At 33.2% G+C, this 15,480-nt stretch overlaps 3 protein-coding genes across 5 annotated transcripts in view; 1 reads left to right on the top strand and 2 right to left on the bottom strand.

The window, feature by feature from the left end:
* Positions 1-305: 305 nt before the first annotated feature.
* On the bottom strand, positions 306-8,558 carry LOC106165161 (ribose-5-phosphate isomerase). The gene is made up of 8 exons (XM_013543299.3): positions 8,356-8,558; positions 5,807-5,867; positions 4,985-5,040; positions 4,345-4,404; positions 3,974-4,107; positions 3,397-3,538; positions 3,110-3,212; positions 306-2,021 (listed from the first exon to the last, which is right to left on the bottom strand). The coding sequence occupies exons 1-8, from the start codon at positions 8,503-8,505 to the stop codon at positions 1,888-1,890; spliced, it is 840 nt and encodes a 279-aa protein (XP_013398753.2). The 5' UTR covers positions 8,506-8,558; the 3' UTR covers positions 306-1,887.
* Positions 8,559-8,786: 228 nt separating this feature from the next.
* LOC106165323 (uncharacterized) lies at positions 8,787-13,009 on the top strand. 2 transcript variants are annotated; one of them, XM_013543528.2, is made up of 8 exons: positions 8,787-8,957; positions 9,230-9,406; positions 9,809-10,011; positions 10,329-10,401; positions 10,852-11,033; positions 11,534-11,682; positions 11,884-11,970; positions 12,272-13,009. In XM_013543528.2, the coding sequence occupies exons 1-8, from the start codon at positions 8,912-8,914 to the stop codon at positions 12,423-12,425; spliced, it is 1,071 nt and encodes a 356-aa protein (XP_013398982.2). In that variant the 5' UTR covers positions 8,787-8,911; the 3' UTR covers positions 12,426-13,009. The 2 variants fall into 2 exon arrangements, with proteins under 2 accessions (XP_013398982.2, XP_086856244.1); XM_087000118.1 differs by lacking the exon at positions 8,787-8,957 and adding an exon at positions 8,984-9,141.
* The window catches only part of LOC106165242 (huntingtin), a 31,072-nt gene continuing 28,490 nt past the window's right edge, over positions 12,899-15,480 (bottom strand). For both annotated transcript variants that reach the window (XM_013543419.2, XM_087000023.1), the window contains 2 exons: positions 15,219-15,379; positions 12,899-14,906 (listed from right to left, as the gene is read on the bottom strand). In XM_013543419.2, coding sequence (XP_013398873.2) covers positions 14,717-14,906; positions 15,219-15,379 — 351 coding nt within the window. In that variant the 3' untranslated portion in view covers positions 12,899-14,716. The remainder of the gene's footprint in view (positions 14,907-15,218; positions 15,380-15,480) is intronic.

The following is a 15,480-nucleotide window of genomic DNA, read 5'->3' as shown; positions in this document are numbered from 1 at the left end:
ATCGGTTTTCCTTAAAATGTGTTAACAGGGTTGCATATATGCTGAAAAGTGAAAAAACAGCATAACTTCTACAATAATGGCCCGATCATGCTGATTTTCGAACTTGACCTGTGTTTTATGAATATTCATCAGCTCTGTAAATATAAAGCCAAAAAGTAAAACTGCCCTCCACTTATCGTGTTAACAAGGAAAGTGCACGGCGCCGGCATCGGCATCGGCATCGGCGACGGCATCGGCGACGACAGACGCAGGTGATGGCAATATGTACAGACACTTCTGTGTCTGTACATAAAAAAAGATAAACGTTTGAGGATAAATAATAACAGCTTTTTGTTCCCTTTTATTTGATTTTATCGTTATAACACGTACAGTTTCATGCATTGCTACTAGTGTATATGTTTTTAAATGTCTGCTCCCATACTTGACAGCACGTGCATGTCCATGTATATAAAGGGTATATTTACACAAATGGCACCATGTATATCACAAAATAATACTGGTGCTTGCCTACAAAACATATCTCCATACAGTCACATTTCCCTTGGATTCTTTGACTATATCTATCTATATACATGCCTCAGTCACAAAAAGAGATCATATATGTACATGTAATTACTCACTTGCAGTTAATAATCAAGAGCTAGGGTCCCATGGGGGAAGGGGTATAGTGATCACAGTTCATGGTGGAAAAAAAAATATGCCTTCCAAAACATACAAAAACAATTTTTTATAAAATATAAAATAAGATGGACTGCCATGCAAATACAAATTGAACAAGTGTTCTGCACAGCTAAAAACTGGCATTATAATAATACAAACAGTCTTTAGAAAAACATTTCTTTTATTTTGTAACAGACAACATGTAAAAGACGTCTATTTGATCAATTTGAACTTAGATTTATTTTTAAAGAAGAAATAATTTTTAGCCTTTTGTAGCAACAGGAAAGACCTCTTAATAAAAACAGGAAGACATATATTTAAAATATCATTGAATAAAAAAATGTCCATTCAAAAATTAGTTAAAGAAAATGAATTTAAAGCAATTGTGTCATGTATGAAAGCTTGATCTAACTTCCAGTATCTGGGAGCATTTCATCTTCAAGGTCCATTTATGACATCAGATTCTACAATAAAAAGACCTAAACCTAAAATTCAGGCAAGCTTTTGCTATGTATGTTTGATGATTAAGTTTTTAAAACATGATTTTAGCTTCTTTTCATAGCACAAATGGTATTACATGCAAAATTAAAGACTACCATTGTGCAAACAATTTGTATTTCGGTAAGTTAATTCTTCAGTTAACTCCTCTTCTCTACTACTTCTACACACACACAATTTTCACATACTCATTTACTTTTGTTGATTAAGTCTGCTGGTTTGAAATAGGTTATTAACATCAATATTGCAAAATACAATACCTCATGCATGATGTCAAACATAACATTATTCATATATTCAAGAAGAATGAGATTGAAGATACACACATTCATTAGAAAAATAGAACACGGGATATCTTCATTTATGTAGTACAACAATACTTCTACTCCTTTCATGAATGATCAATGTCTTCTGTACATTTTAGGATCCATTCCCAGACCCTATCATGCTAACTCTAAATCGATCTATCTCCAAGGGGATTCTTGCTAAATTGTAATCAACATGAGTGGCTTAGGTGTCTGTCATGCCTACTGAAGCTGCTAAGGGGCATTCATTTTCTTTTAGCAGCTTCAGTAGTCGTGCCAGACATCTACATGTAAGTCGCTAAATTAAGCTGAAAGCAATTTAGCGAGAAACCAATTGGAGATGGAGCGATCCTGTTAGATCAATCTAGGCATGGGAACTGAGTCTAAGATATTATTTGATAGTAATTGCAAATCCTCTTTTTTATTACTTTTCACTGTTCGTGATAAATCCATTTCCATTGGTAAGAGCCTCTGGTTCACGCACCTTGATGGTTCCATCTTGCATTCCAAAGTATGCTTTATTTGCCATGTTGATAAATAGCCCAGTTTCCACAATACCTATATATAAAATAGATACAAGATAGCATTATCACCACCAATTTTCAATTATTTTTTTAATGTAAAATGTTTACCGAAAAAAAATTAACTACCATACAGTGTAAATTCCATGGGAGTTTTAGGGCCCACACTGAAACAGCCAATGTGTAAAAAATGATAATTCACCAAAAATGCATTACTTCTAGAAAAAATAACTCAATCAAGCTAGTATTCTGTCTCAAGATGTATTTTAGTCCTATGAATTATTTCTATATAAGTTTGAGAAAAATAAGAAATATGACAGTGCACAAAATTGTTTTTATCAAATTTGATGCAAATATTACATTATGCTTGACAGCATAATCACCACCAATTTATAATTATTTTCTAAATGTGAATAGCATAAGGTTTCAGGCCCATGAGATTTCAAAAGTGAAAATGCCAAAATGTGAAAAATGCAATATTAAAATATGCATAACTTCAAGAAAAATAATCCAAAAAGGCTGGTTTTCCACCTTAAGTTGCACTTCACTCTTTAGCATAATTTTTGTAAGTTTGAAAATAAAGACTAACAATACAGGTGTTAGCAATACCTTAGGGCAGTGGGAAGATAGTGGCCATAGTTTAAATTTGATTATAACTGTTAAAAGTATAGTTTGAAGGCATTTCATAGCCTTCGGCAATTTCCATAAAGCTTCAGCATGTGTGACAGGTATCATATATTGTCAATAACACTATACATCAGATAGCAGGATTTTCTGGCCGCGTAGTAATGCTGCCAAACAGAATAAAGTGGATTCGATTCCCACTCAGTCCGGTTTTTTTCTTCTATTATTTTTTTTAATGATTATTGTTATAAATATATATCATTTACGGTTCAGTGATTGATGTGACGGCTATCAGCTAGTTGTTTATAATTATTCATTAATTTTATTTATGACAAGCAACAAATTATACAGATTCTATTCCAAAAAATATTTGAGAGGTGAAATCTGCCTGTAAGGGTTCAATTACACTTTACTAAGTTAGTCACACAGAATTTTGGTACTGTATCAATAACCATGTTAAAAAGTGCTTTAAAAGTCCATAATATCTGACAATAATATTACCTGGAATCATTAGCAATTCTGTGTTCACTTTTTTCCAGTCATGGTCTCCACTTTCAAATTTCCAGTCTATGATGAAATTGCCATTATCTGTTATCAAGGGCCCCTGAATTTGTATGAAAATAGAAATGTAGTTCTGGATGACTTATACAGTATGCACTTCTGAATTGAATTCATAAATAATGTTTGACTCTCAATATAATGAGAAAAATAACCTAAATATCTTAAAACCTCTTTAACTATGAAGAATTATAAACATTACAATTATAGTCCTTAACCTATGTACTTACAGCTTTAGCCTTGGCCATTCTAAGCTCTAGAGAACCTCCATACAGTGTTTTAATTTTCCTCATAATAGGCTTGTATGCCATAGGGATAACTTCAATAGGGATCCCTCTTGTATAGTGTTCTCCCAAGACTTGAGAATCTTTCCTAAGGGGTGAAAACAAAAGTTACCTTTAACATTTTTTAAAAATATTTTGTTCTATATTCTAGGTAAATAAAAAATGGAGTAAAACTAAAAATAAACCATCTGTTTGCATCTTGTCTAAAACAGAAGAATATATTCAATTACTGACCTCGGGTGAGGTTATCTTAGGGATATGTTTGATCTTTTGAAAAAAAAAAAGCTTTGGAGATTGCTTCATATGCCCAATTTAAAAAAATGCTATGAGCAGTGACTCAGTGTGTAGCTTACGGCTATAAGTACTTTATGTGACTATGTGCTCATCAGTGAGTGCCACAATTTGTAATCATGTAACAACACCCTATATTACATTTTATGTGACATGCAATTAAATACTGGTTATGAATTCACATACACATGTATAGACATGTATCATGAAATGGAAGATACAAGGCATTTACCTGAAGTCTGCAATGACAATAAACTTCTTTGAACATGATGCAATGATTTTTTCTTGTGTAAGGCATCCTCCTCCTCCTTTGATTAGATTAAATCTGGAATCTACTTCATCTGCCCCATCAAGAGCCACATCCAACTGGAAATAACACAAGACCAGTTACTTAATATATAATTCTCAAAAGCCGTCTGGTACAAATGTTTTATGGCACAATTCCATTACACTTATGAAGTAGATAATAGGTCAAATATTTAGTAATAAAATGAACTCAGGAAATAACTCTATTCATAGAAGATAGTTTTGATAATATGTTAGACATTATGAAATAAATTCAAATGAGACCATGCTGTAGAATCATCAAAAGACAAAACAAACCTCTGGATTTCTCTCCAAGTCACTGAGTGTCAGACCATTATCTAAAATTAACTGTCTGGCCTAAATTATAGAAAATACATCACATGAACATGTATTTATAAAACTAGATGTTAAACATGTGGGGAAAATACAACTTAAAACATATCTTTGACAAAAATGTAATGCAAAGTTTGTACGAACAACAAAAAGTTTTTATCATAATTTTCACAAGCCTACAAACCACAAAGGGGGGGGGGGGCAGGGAGAAGGGTATTAAGGCCCTTAAAGCTTTTGAAAAATTAAAAAATTGATGTTCCAATTGTTGCCAATGGTCATCATTGTTAGATTTTCACTTTGTACTCTCTGCATGGAGGCCTGGCAAAGTCTACTATTTATAATAACGATAAAAATGGATGACCCCTCATAATATTTGATAATCAACATTTTATAGCTTCACACCCTTTATTTAATATGCTTAATATGAAAAAAATATTATGAGAATTATCAAAAAAATTTTATAGTTACTATAATGGAAGAAGAGGAAGAAATTATTTGCTTGGTTCAAGAAAAGGTTGGTGTTGGTGGTGAGAGCAGGAGTTACCCTGTGTTGCATTTGGTATAAATTAAATGTAAATGGCCCAAAAAGAATAATAAGTGTTACCTGAAATGAGGTTGGAATGCAAACCAATTTCAGTTTTTCTTCTTTTACTTTCTGAGCTGTAAAAAACATTTGTCACAGTTAATCTTCATCTGTTGAGCACTATAAATAGCTACAAAGTAGTTGATTTAGCTTGTATGAGTCTATAATTTTAATGATTAATGGATGAAAAACAAGCATCTGACAAAGTTACAACTGGAACATTATGGACATACAGACAAGGCTAGAGAACATGTAGTAATATACTCAGCCATGGCTTCACATTAAATTAATGCACCATTATGCCTGTAGATCATGACTTGCAAGGAGGCTGACTAAAAAGGCAATTCATACATAAAAGGACTATTGTTAAAAAGATACAGTACTCTTTCTTTTCATTCTAAAATTCCCACAAAAATACCAAGTTCTACAAGGTTTTCAACTTAACTAAAATATATCAATCGACAAATTTTGTTTGAAACGAAGTTAAATGAAAAGCAGCCCACATGCTTAATCTACATAGCAACTATCAATATACTAGTGCTTGTTGCATTTTCTTATCATGTAGGTCATTCTTCTCAATAAGATAAAAATTCAGTACACTTTGTATATGGGCTTATTCACCTTTGCATTATAATTATTTTGAAGCATAGGATATTAAGCAAAAATTTTGTGAAGATTTCTGCACACTACAGTCAGAATGAATGCTTATTCAGCATAGCATTAGATGGGGTTTTCATTCTGTGATTGCTATGCTTATGGAGCCTTCTATGAAATTGAATTCACAACTTCCCAACTTGTTGTCATTTTTAAACGAAATGTCAATGAGTTTATAAAAAAATTTACCTATTCGTTCTGCTGCATATACTATTGTTGATCCTGAGCCTATTCCTATTATTTGGTTATCCTGAAAAATGGATGTTATCAAATTATAAAATTTAGATATACATATCTATTATAAACAAACCTGCATATCTTCATGTATATTATTCAAAATATTGACATAGAACTCACCCTTACTCTACCTGCTTCTAATTTTGAATAAACATAATTTCATGCAGTCTTCTTCAGTTGTATAAGCTACATGTTTAAAGAAAGGACATCAAATAACAACCATGAATCCAAACAAAAAAAATCTTTTTGTTAGTATTATGTGATTATTCAATTTCCAATATTGTGTACATAAATAACAGGAAGCCACAAAATAAACATAAAATGTCACAGTCATGTTCCTCTGTACAAAAGCAATCCTTTAAGGATTGGCCATGCACTTGATGCCACTATTCAGACCTATCCAAACATGACAATGGCCTTCCAGTCACCCTCATGGTTCTCCTGAAAGAATTGGTACTCCCAGACAGGCAGTTTGCATGTGCCCTAAAATGATTTGTCTTTATTGGATAAAATAGTTTGAAATGTGACAGAAGTATCTAAGACCCGTTCAGATTCAGATATTGTACCAGCTGGGTTAATCCAACTCTGTGGGAGTTTCTTGCTAAAGTGCAATCAATCTAATCGGCTTAATTGACTGTCACACCTCCTTGAGCAGCTAGGGGGTAATTAACTTCTGTGTGCGCTCAGTTGAATTACCCCTAAGCTGCTCGGAGATTGCATTTTTGCAAGAATCCCTGCAGTTGGATCGGCCCAGCTGGTATGATGTCTGAATTTGAATTTCCTAAGATTGCCTTAATACTACTAAAATAGGTAGTTCACAAAAGGTGCTACTGACTGTGATGACAGCTTTGCAAGTATTCCTTATTTAGTAATGCCTCATCACAGTGTAAAAAATGCATTAAATAAATTTTAGAAAAACTGACATTATTTATTTCTCTCAAAAGATACCTTTGCTATCCAATATTTGAGAGAAACACTCATGAGCCTTTAAAAAACCTCTGAACCAGATTTTATCGCAGATCTTGACGAATCTCAGGAACCATTAGAATTGAATTTAAAAAGCGGAATTCCATATTTCCATGGAAAAAGCTCATGTTTGGAGAAATCAGATTATGCCAGAGTATCATGTATACAAAACAGGATCCAGTTGAGAAAGAGGAGGAACTATATGATTCAAACATTTTTTCCACATTAAACACAATATATGTATAACACCCCATTTCCATAGATTAGATCAACCTACTTTAGATCGACCTAACTCCCTGGGGGTTCACGCTAAATAGCTGTCAGCCAGGCGGACACGAAAGTTAATTACCCCCTTACAGCTTGTAGTAGGCGGGACGGACATTTAAGTCGGATTATCTGAAAGTAATCTAGTGAGACTTCCCGCGGGGATAGAGCGATCTAAAATCTATGGGAATAGAGCCTAAGTAACAATACACTTACGAGCAAACATCTGGATTTGTTGTTTTACTATTGTCATAGGAATGAAGCACAACAGCCTGTTCAGTGTGGATAATTTGAATAATATTTTTAGGTCAGTTAGACAGTGAGATATACTTCAAAAGTGCTCCCTGCATGTTAAAGAGTTTCTGACACCACAAAAAGCAAGGTACTGATATGTGGACCAGACAAGCATGTGATGCATTAAACATACTAATATATTATCTGCCAACATGCCATCTTTACAATAATCACACAGTAAGTAATGCTGAATCACAACCTTGAGGAGAATTTTCTTTTTTAGGCTAGCATCCCAGATGCAAATATCTGTAGTATCTCAATGCCAAGTACCCTAAACATTCATAATTTTTCAGGAGTTCTTGATATAGATCACATGTGAAAAAATTGGCAATTGTACATCATGTATGTCCCAAAAGTTATGCTTATATAACTCTTTCTTGAAAATGAATGGCTTATGCTATAGAAAAGATAATAAGGTACATCTGAAGAAAATTTTGATATGTTTTAATGATACTCTGTAAGACCAATTCTTCATCTTCACACTTTCTGTAACTGAGCACAAATGGCGGGATTGATGGATGCCAGGATTTGGTAGGATTGATTAACAAGACCCAACATTGCGGTGAACAGATTTTCTCTTAAATTTCAAGAAATATGCAACTCGTAAGCTTAAGGTTAGATATGAGGAGAAAAATCAAAAGCTTATGAAAAAATGTTGTTTGAATTTTTTATCACCATCCTTTCATTGATATCTTTCAGGTTCATGTACAATAAAAATATATCTGCAAAACATTTATCAGAGTGCTACAAATGTATGCATGTACTGTACTCCCTGGTCATTTGAACAAGTAAACTTCTAGATGAGCCAGTCAGTGATCTGTACATGTACGTCCTAAGTTGTACAATGTACAAACCGTCAAAGATGTTCAGTCCAGTACTGTAATACGTAATAAGCAGGCACAGTACATGTACTACACGCAGTATAATGTCAATGTACATAGGCATTGTACATTGTATTAAATTTTGTGCTGTCTTACCTGTATGTTTTCGTCTACAGCTATGTAAGCTGCAGACTTCTTTCCAAGTTTAATACTGTCCATTTCGGTGCTAAAATATTTAAAAGAACACCCTTTTATATTATGTAGGGTTATAAGACTGCTTCCTCGTGTAAGAACTGCACGCCACATGAAATCGCATTTGTTTTGTTCAACTTCAATGCCCAACCTTCACCTTGACACACTTTGGGAGGTGTGACCATGACACATCACACTCGAAAGAGATACGAAAGCAAAATTACTACATATTTCCATCCTTTTAAGTGAAATGATACAGTTATATAAGATTTAATAAAGCATCATACATCATTTACAACATGTTTTTAAATAAAATAACTGATAATATATTTCAGTGAATGTTTATATGATTAAAATAATTATATCTTAAACTAATACGATGGGGTACGTCATTGAAAGTTTGAGCTAATCTTAGCCAATCACAAGTGTTCATTTGCGTATGTAGTACGCATTTACATATCTGTCGGTAAACAATCTTTTCGTTTGTGGACATCTCAAAGCTCACCATGACGAAATAGAAATGTTGGAACCAGATTTTGGATCCCTGATGGAGGGAGAGCCGGGATGTGAGTATCCAATTACTGGCACGTTCAAGAAATACTGGTACATGTAATTATGCCTGAGTACTATTACTAATGCAATGGTATTTGACCACATAACCATCGTCATCATGTAAAACGAGATGTACAGTAACTCCTTGCTTACAGTGAACCCTCCCTCATGATAGCACAGAAAACCGATGAAAATTAGGTAGGCTAAAACTGTATTAAGACAGTTTCAAAATTAGCCCTGTAGCATTACTTTGGGATGGCTATTGACTGCACAACACTTTTTTCAGTGATGCCCCATGGGACATGGAATTTAGTGCCTTCTCCCTCCCGTTTTCTTCATGGTATATCTCATGTGGGCAACAGTGTTTCCTCCTGGTTAGAGAGCGGAAGACAACTGACATCACGTGCACAAGAACTTGTAGCACCAGGAATATTAGCATCAGAACCTATGCAGAACACTTTAGGTATCAGTGTCATAAAAGCATTTCTTTACCTAGCACACATGAAAAGCTATGAATTTGGTTTTAAATTAAAAATCTTAATCATAATCATAGTTAATATTGATGATCATTTGATAGTCCAAAAAATTCTGTGAAAATATTAGAAAACATCTTTACACCTTTAATCTAAGTTAATATTGAAATCATTTGATAATCCAAACAATTTTCTGAAAATATTTGAAAATCTTTACACCTTTAATCTTACCAATGACATGACATGCAAACGATTTTTATCAATAAATACATAAAGCAGTACTGTTTTTGAATAATAACTTTTTTTTTTATTTGATGAAGATTTTAATTATCAACCATTTGTTACTCCTTATATTACAGTTCAAGTAATGCATTAATTATTATTATTTCAAGGCGTTCCTTATTTTCCGAGTGCTGGTAACGAGTTGGCCAGGCCAGATGAAGGGGGTCTCCATAATGTTCCCCATCCTGGTGTGCTAGAGAATATAGCCACAGCATTCCAGAGACAAGAGGTGATCAACAGGGTGCATTCACAACTGGGCACTGTCAACTACCTTGTCAATGTTGCAAACTACATGAAGCACAAACATGTAGAGGTAATTTAAATTTCTAGAAATGGAAAATAATTTTTTTGTTTTGTTTTTATATTTATATGATGTACAGCTTCTGAATTTAATGTATATGAGAAAATTGAATTGTGTTACACATAATTGACTTTTCTAAACTGAAACACATTCTTGCTTTGCACTGCCAAACATGACTAGATCTACATTGGATGCTTCTATCACACTAACTTGGTATGATCACAATCAATCTTCAGTATCAATACATGTGTCAAAAGTGTTTGAACCTAACACTCACCAGTACACCCAGTATCTTTCCTAAGTGTGCTGTAAGTTTTTCTTCTTTGCAGCAAGCAGTGGTGGAAGGTCATAGGCAGTTACATAGGTTATGTGATAATGTTCAGAGACAGGCAGTTGTCATTGGTGAGTAAAAATTATTTATTTATTTATTTATTTATTAGTATTTCAGCATTATCAAATTATATTACTTACTCCTTCTACTTGCCCTACCATTTCATTGAAACGTTATACGAATATGATATATAGAAATGAAATGAAAGAAAAATAATAAAATAGATAAAAACAAGATGAAGATGGGATCTGTTAAAAAGTTGCTCTCAGACATCTCTTAGTCAGTCTGTTATCCAAAGTTATCACAGATAATTTGATTAGTGGAGCTAGGGCCATGTAATTTGGAAGTCTCTCATGGGACTATTTTCAAGATTACTCTGGTCACAAGTTTGACATTGATCAAAACACGGAAAAAGTTTCGTGGCAAACCTTGATGGATGCATTAACTTTTATGCTGTTTGTGCCATATAATATAAGTATCTTTTTTGGCAAAGCTAATTATTATTACCTACTTGTTTGCAGATGATTTGAATAATTCTGTGCAAAGTTTGAGTGTGGAAGTTGATCTTCAGAGGCAAGTATCTGACAGATTGTCTACTTCCCTGGATGCCCAGCAAGCTCTGTTGGATGCCAGTATCTTAGAAAACAGGGAAGCAATAGAGAAACAAAACAGTGTCCTTGCAAAACAGCAAGAAATGGTCAACGTAAGTGAACACAAACTATGATACCTTGTGAACAAATGGAACATAAATGCATTTGTCTGTAAAAGGAAACAAATTACTCTTTACAACACTTAAAAAGGCATGATTTGGGGAATATATAAAGATTTTTAAATCTAAAAAGAACAGTGCATTAATGGCCTTTGAATTTTATAATATATTTATGCATACTTTAGTTATTTTTCTCAATTACTGTGTATGTAATTAGCATATAAGCCACAAGACAGTCAGACTGGTAATAGTAGACATTTTAACGAGTCCAGTAAAATTCTTTTGGTCTTGACATGATGAATTTTAGGAACATAGTAAAATGCTCATATTGTAAATATGTAGATTTTTTTCAGATGGTTTATAAAAGACTGAAATTAAAATATAATAATTTGTTATATTCTATTTGTTAAATTTAATATTTACCAGACAGTGTTAAGTGGGGCAGTATTAATTTATTACAGCTAATGTAGTATTCACTATGACTGTCATTTCAGAATTTGTTACAACAGAGACTGCGTCATGATTTTTATGTGGATAGCGTGCTGGTTGGGTTTTGTGCATATGTTTGCAATACATTTCTAGTGAAGTTCCCTCTCAAAATTGCTTTAACAGTGATTCCTGTTAACAGAAGAACGAAAAAGTGGTAAGGTCTTTTGTTACAAAATGGTACTCATGAATATTTTGTCTGTTATAAGAAAAAAATAAAATAGTAGTTAAAAGTATTTTACTGCTGTAAATTATTCTGTAACCTTAGCCTCATTTCTACATCTTCATTTCGATTTGTTAAGTTTGTTACTTCAGTCATAGCTAGCTATTTTCAGAGAGAATCATATCTTTTTTACAGGCTTGATGGTTTCACAAGACTAATGCTGGTGCTTTCATTGATCAAAATTCTTAAAACTTGGAGTATTAAATGTGGACTTCACAATAGGTACATAATGATATCCAAATACATATGAGAAAATTTTACATGAATTTTTAATTTTAAAAAATAATAAAATAAAATAATAATAAACATATCACAAATAGCCAGTAAATCATTCCATCTGTATTGTGTCCCATGTGGAGTTTTATTAGTGCTTATTGAAGGTATTTTTAACAATGTATAAATAGTTTAGCATCAATAAACACTAAGATGATTGCAAATATATATACTGTGTCTTCACAAATGTTATCCAGTTGTAAAAATAGTAAAGTATTTTTTGAGTGATTATTGTTTTTAATTTTTGCAGTGTTGGAGGTCTGACACCGTACATGAGGAAAGCACTCCAGCTGTTAGCGAGTAGTCTTCAAAACCATAGAGAGGGACTTGTTGCTAGATTTAAAAGGAAAACAAATTCTCCTAATAAAAGACCTGCCACTTCTACAACTTTGGATTTGTGCTGATCTTTTTTTTTTTTTTTTCAAACTCGTGAGGCAAAATGAAAGTAATGCAGTTACAGACAATTTAAATGTTCATAGGTCAGCAGTTATCAAATTATGTCACGCAGCCACACCGTAAAGTCGGGCAGTGCTATGCAAGTATCTATATAGTAATAAGTCCCTGAATCATACACTGCCACCCTAGTAACATTTGGCAGTATTGTTGAAAGTGAAAATTTTGATACAAAGACAATTAAAAGATTTCAAGAGGGCTTCTTAAAAGTGATGCAACATCCAAGTGGGTACTGTACAGGTTCACTATACAGGACAGTATTGTTGTGCTCACATCAGGGAACCAAACATTTTCAAAAGTATTTTTGCAATGTAGCTGAGGGTAATCTAAATATTTGTGCCGCAGAATTATTTATCCAAAATAACACATATCCCAGATAACAGGCAGTGCTTTCTGCACATTTGTTACAATAATTTTGATAATGTTACACATTGTAATTTTTTATTTCACATTAAAGTTTTATAACAGTTAACAATACAATTGACATTATTCCATTTTCCAATTATAAATAATAAAAATAATATTTACTTTGAAATTTCTGCTTTGTATTTTGAATTTTTCATTTAATACTTTTAGAATCAACTATTAATTCTCTGTATCTATACTCCCTATGAAGAGTAGAAATAAATGAAATGAAGCAAGGAGAAAAATGAGATAAAAATTCTTTACAAACAGGCCAGGGTTGAACATATAATTTTAACTGCAAGCTGGGGAGTAGCACCAACTATCATGCTTTGAAATTTGCCAGTTAATGTATCAACACTAAACTTCCCCCAAAAGGTCTGTCAATTAAGTCCCAAAACTATTCCAAAGTAACGGTCCTTTAGATTGCACATTTAACACTTTTATAAAGTATATAAACCATGCATGTTACTGCCCATCCGTGCAATCAAAGAGAATCAATGCTGTCCTCCAGAGATCAAGCACATCATTAGGCAAAACAAGGCAGTGTTTCACATTCACATGTTTATATTAGTTACAGGAAACTTATCCCATTTAGAATTTATAAACATAATATAAATTGAGCTTATTTAGTTCTTTTCAATTCATTTCCAATTTTCCTGCTTTTAACTGTTGGTGTTTAAATATACTGAGAAAAAACCATTTGATGGAGAGAAAAACTATCATGATACATTAAACATTCCATACCTATTAAGTATATTTTGGCCTGTGCGTCTTCACAATGTTTATCCTTCAAGCTCAAAAGAATCACCTAATAATATATGTTAAATTTAACAAGGAAATCTTGTTTAAAAATAGTAACATACTGCAAACAACCAGCAAAATGAAATATAATGCATATCTGACAACAGCAATTTCTACAGTATATGCTGGCATTTGTTATGCATGCAACTGACAATAGCTGCCCTTTTATAAGTCACAACAACTATTTATAGATTTGAGACCTTACTGACATCTGTAACAGCATACTGGGCAGCAGTGGCACACTGTAGAGCACTTTTCCCACACACATTAACAAAAAATCACCCTTTCCTGTTAAAACAGGTGCGGTCCATTTAATACAGTTAAAGAGCCTGCAGCCATAACAGACTCCACACAGCTTCCACAACAAGGTATAATGGGCAATGTTACATAAACCATATTACTATACAGAAATACTCCTTGGTTAATACTTCATCCAGAATGAAAGTAAACCATACACATTGCTATGATAGAAATGCTTTGATATATGTATTTTTCGTTCTTGAATATGCAAACACCATATGTTTTCACTACTACATCTTTAACATTTCTATGATTAAAGCTTGACAGTGTACAATTACCAATGACATTTTATTTTTGAACACACTTTCTCTAATAGGGCTGCAGTGCTGCCAATATAAAGAACCTTCCAAGGCAGTACAATATCTAATACCAGCTATGGTAAAAGTTGAACCATTAAATTGAAACTTATTTCACCTACCACATAATGCAAGTTTGAAAAGATCTGCTAATTGTTTAATGCAAGATCTTATACCTTCTCTTGATATATATATAACCTAATAAATAGTTTTATGGTATTCAGCACGTCCCGAATGAATAAGACTTTTAAGATATGTTGTACAACAATTATACTATTTCCTTTTTTTTTCCACAGAACAGTCCAGCAACAAACTGGGTCGACATAAATCCTCTCTGTCAAAACTCAGAAATAACTTCGCATTACAAAGTGCACTGAGATTAACTAAGGAATGACATGATATAGGTCTAAGAATATGCATTTTTAAGGGCCTCAATCTGTTCAGTGTGTCCAGCTGGCCACCAAGTCAGCATAAGGAGACCCTGTCTGCCCTACTGCTTGGAAAGTGGACTGGAATGCTCTCCGCTGTCCTTCCTCTGACAACTGGTCATAGAAGTCCAGTGCTGCAGTATGGAACAACTGGCAGTCTGCCTCCTCCAGCTTACCCATTCTACTCTCAACATGACGGAAACTTTAACATGTTAAGGAAAATTGGTGATAAATTTGCTGATAAATTATTTTTTACTATTTGTATATCTACTGCAAAATCTGAGGTTTTTGTACGTAAGTCAAAGTTTGGCAAGTCACAAATAACTTAATAATGTTTGATCACATTAATATGTAGGACTTGGAGAACATTCATTTTAACTATAACAACTTGATGCAATTCTTTGTAATAGTTGTTCATGCATTACATTATAAGTAAAACTAAATTTAAAAAAAAATTAATAAATTTACAATAAATTAACAAAACTGTTTATTTTTTACACAATGACAAGGATACAGTGCCCGAAGCCATTGGTTGGTGGAGGCACTGATGAAGAAGCAGGTCAGACTCCAGATTGCCATAGCAATGGGGGTGCGCTGTGTGAAGTTGGACAAAGACAGCATCACCCAATCCTGTACAAGACTTTGCTGTTTCTTTTTATGTAGGGCTGCAAACACCTGAACACAAATAGGAAGGAAGAAATTATAATAATAATACACAATGTATAAATTACAATATTCTCTTGTTTAATAATGAGAAAAACACCTTTTTTTCTTAC

The sequence above is a fragment of the Lingula anatina genome, chromosome 1 (assembly GCF_051362555.1).
Source record: "Lingula anatina isolate TDL-2025a chromosome 1, LinAna3.0, whole genome shotgun sequence".
NCBI lineage: Eukaryota > Metazoa > Brachiopoda > Lingulata > Lingulida > Lingulidae > Lingula > Lingula anatina.
This window is presented reverse-complemented; position numbering and strand designations above follow the sequence as displayed.

What these genes read in the sequence shown, in the direction of transcription:
- LOC106165161 (XM_013543299.3), bottom strand. Translation starts at nt 8,505, where the DNA reads ATGTGGCGTGCAGTTCTTACACGAGGAAGCAGTCTTATAACCCTACAT. An exon ending in GCATTCCAACCTCATTTCAG is followed by an intron (nt 4,405 to 4,984) that starts GTAACACTTATT and finishes TCTATAATTTAG; the next exon opens with GCCAGACAGTTAATTTTAGA. An exon ending in ATTGTCATTGCAGACTTCAG is followed by an intron (nt 3,539 to 3,973) that starts GTAAATGCCTTG and finishes TTCACCCCTTAG; the next exon opens with GAAAGATTCTCAAGTCTTGG.
- LOC106165323 (XM_013543528.2), top strand. Translation starts at nt 8,912, where the DNA reads ATGTTGGAACCAGATTTTGGATCCCTGATGGAGGGAGAGCCGGGAT. An exon ending in ACCTATGCAGAACACTTTAG is followed by an intron (nt 9,407 to 9,808) that starts GTATCAGTGTCA and finishes TATTATTTCAAG; the next exon opens with GCGTTCCTTATTTTCCGAGT. An exon ending in AAATGTGGACTTCACAATAG is followed by an intron (nt 11,971 to 12,271) that starts GTACATAATGAT and finishes TAATTTTTGCAG; the next exon opens with TGTTGGAGGTCTGACACCGT.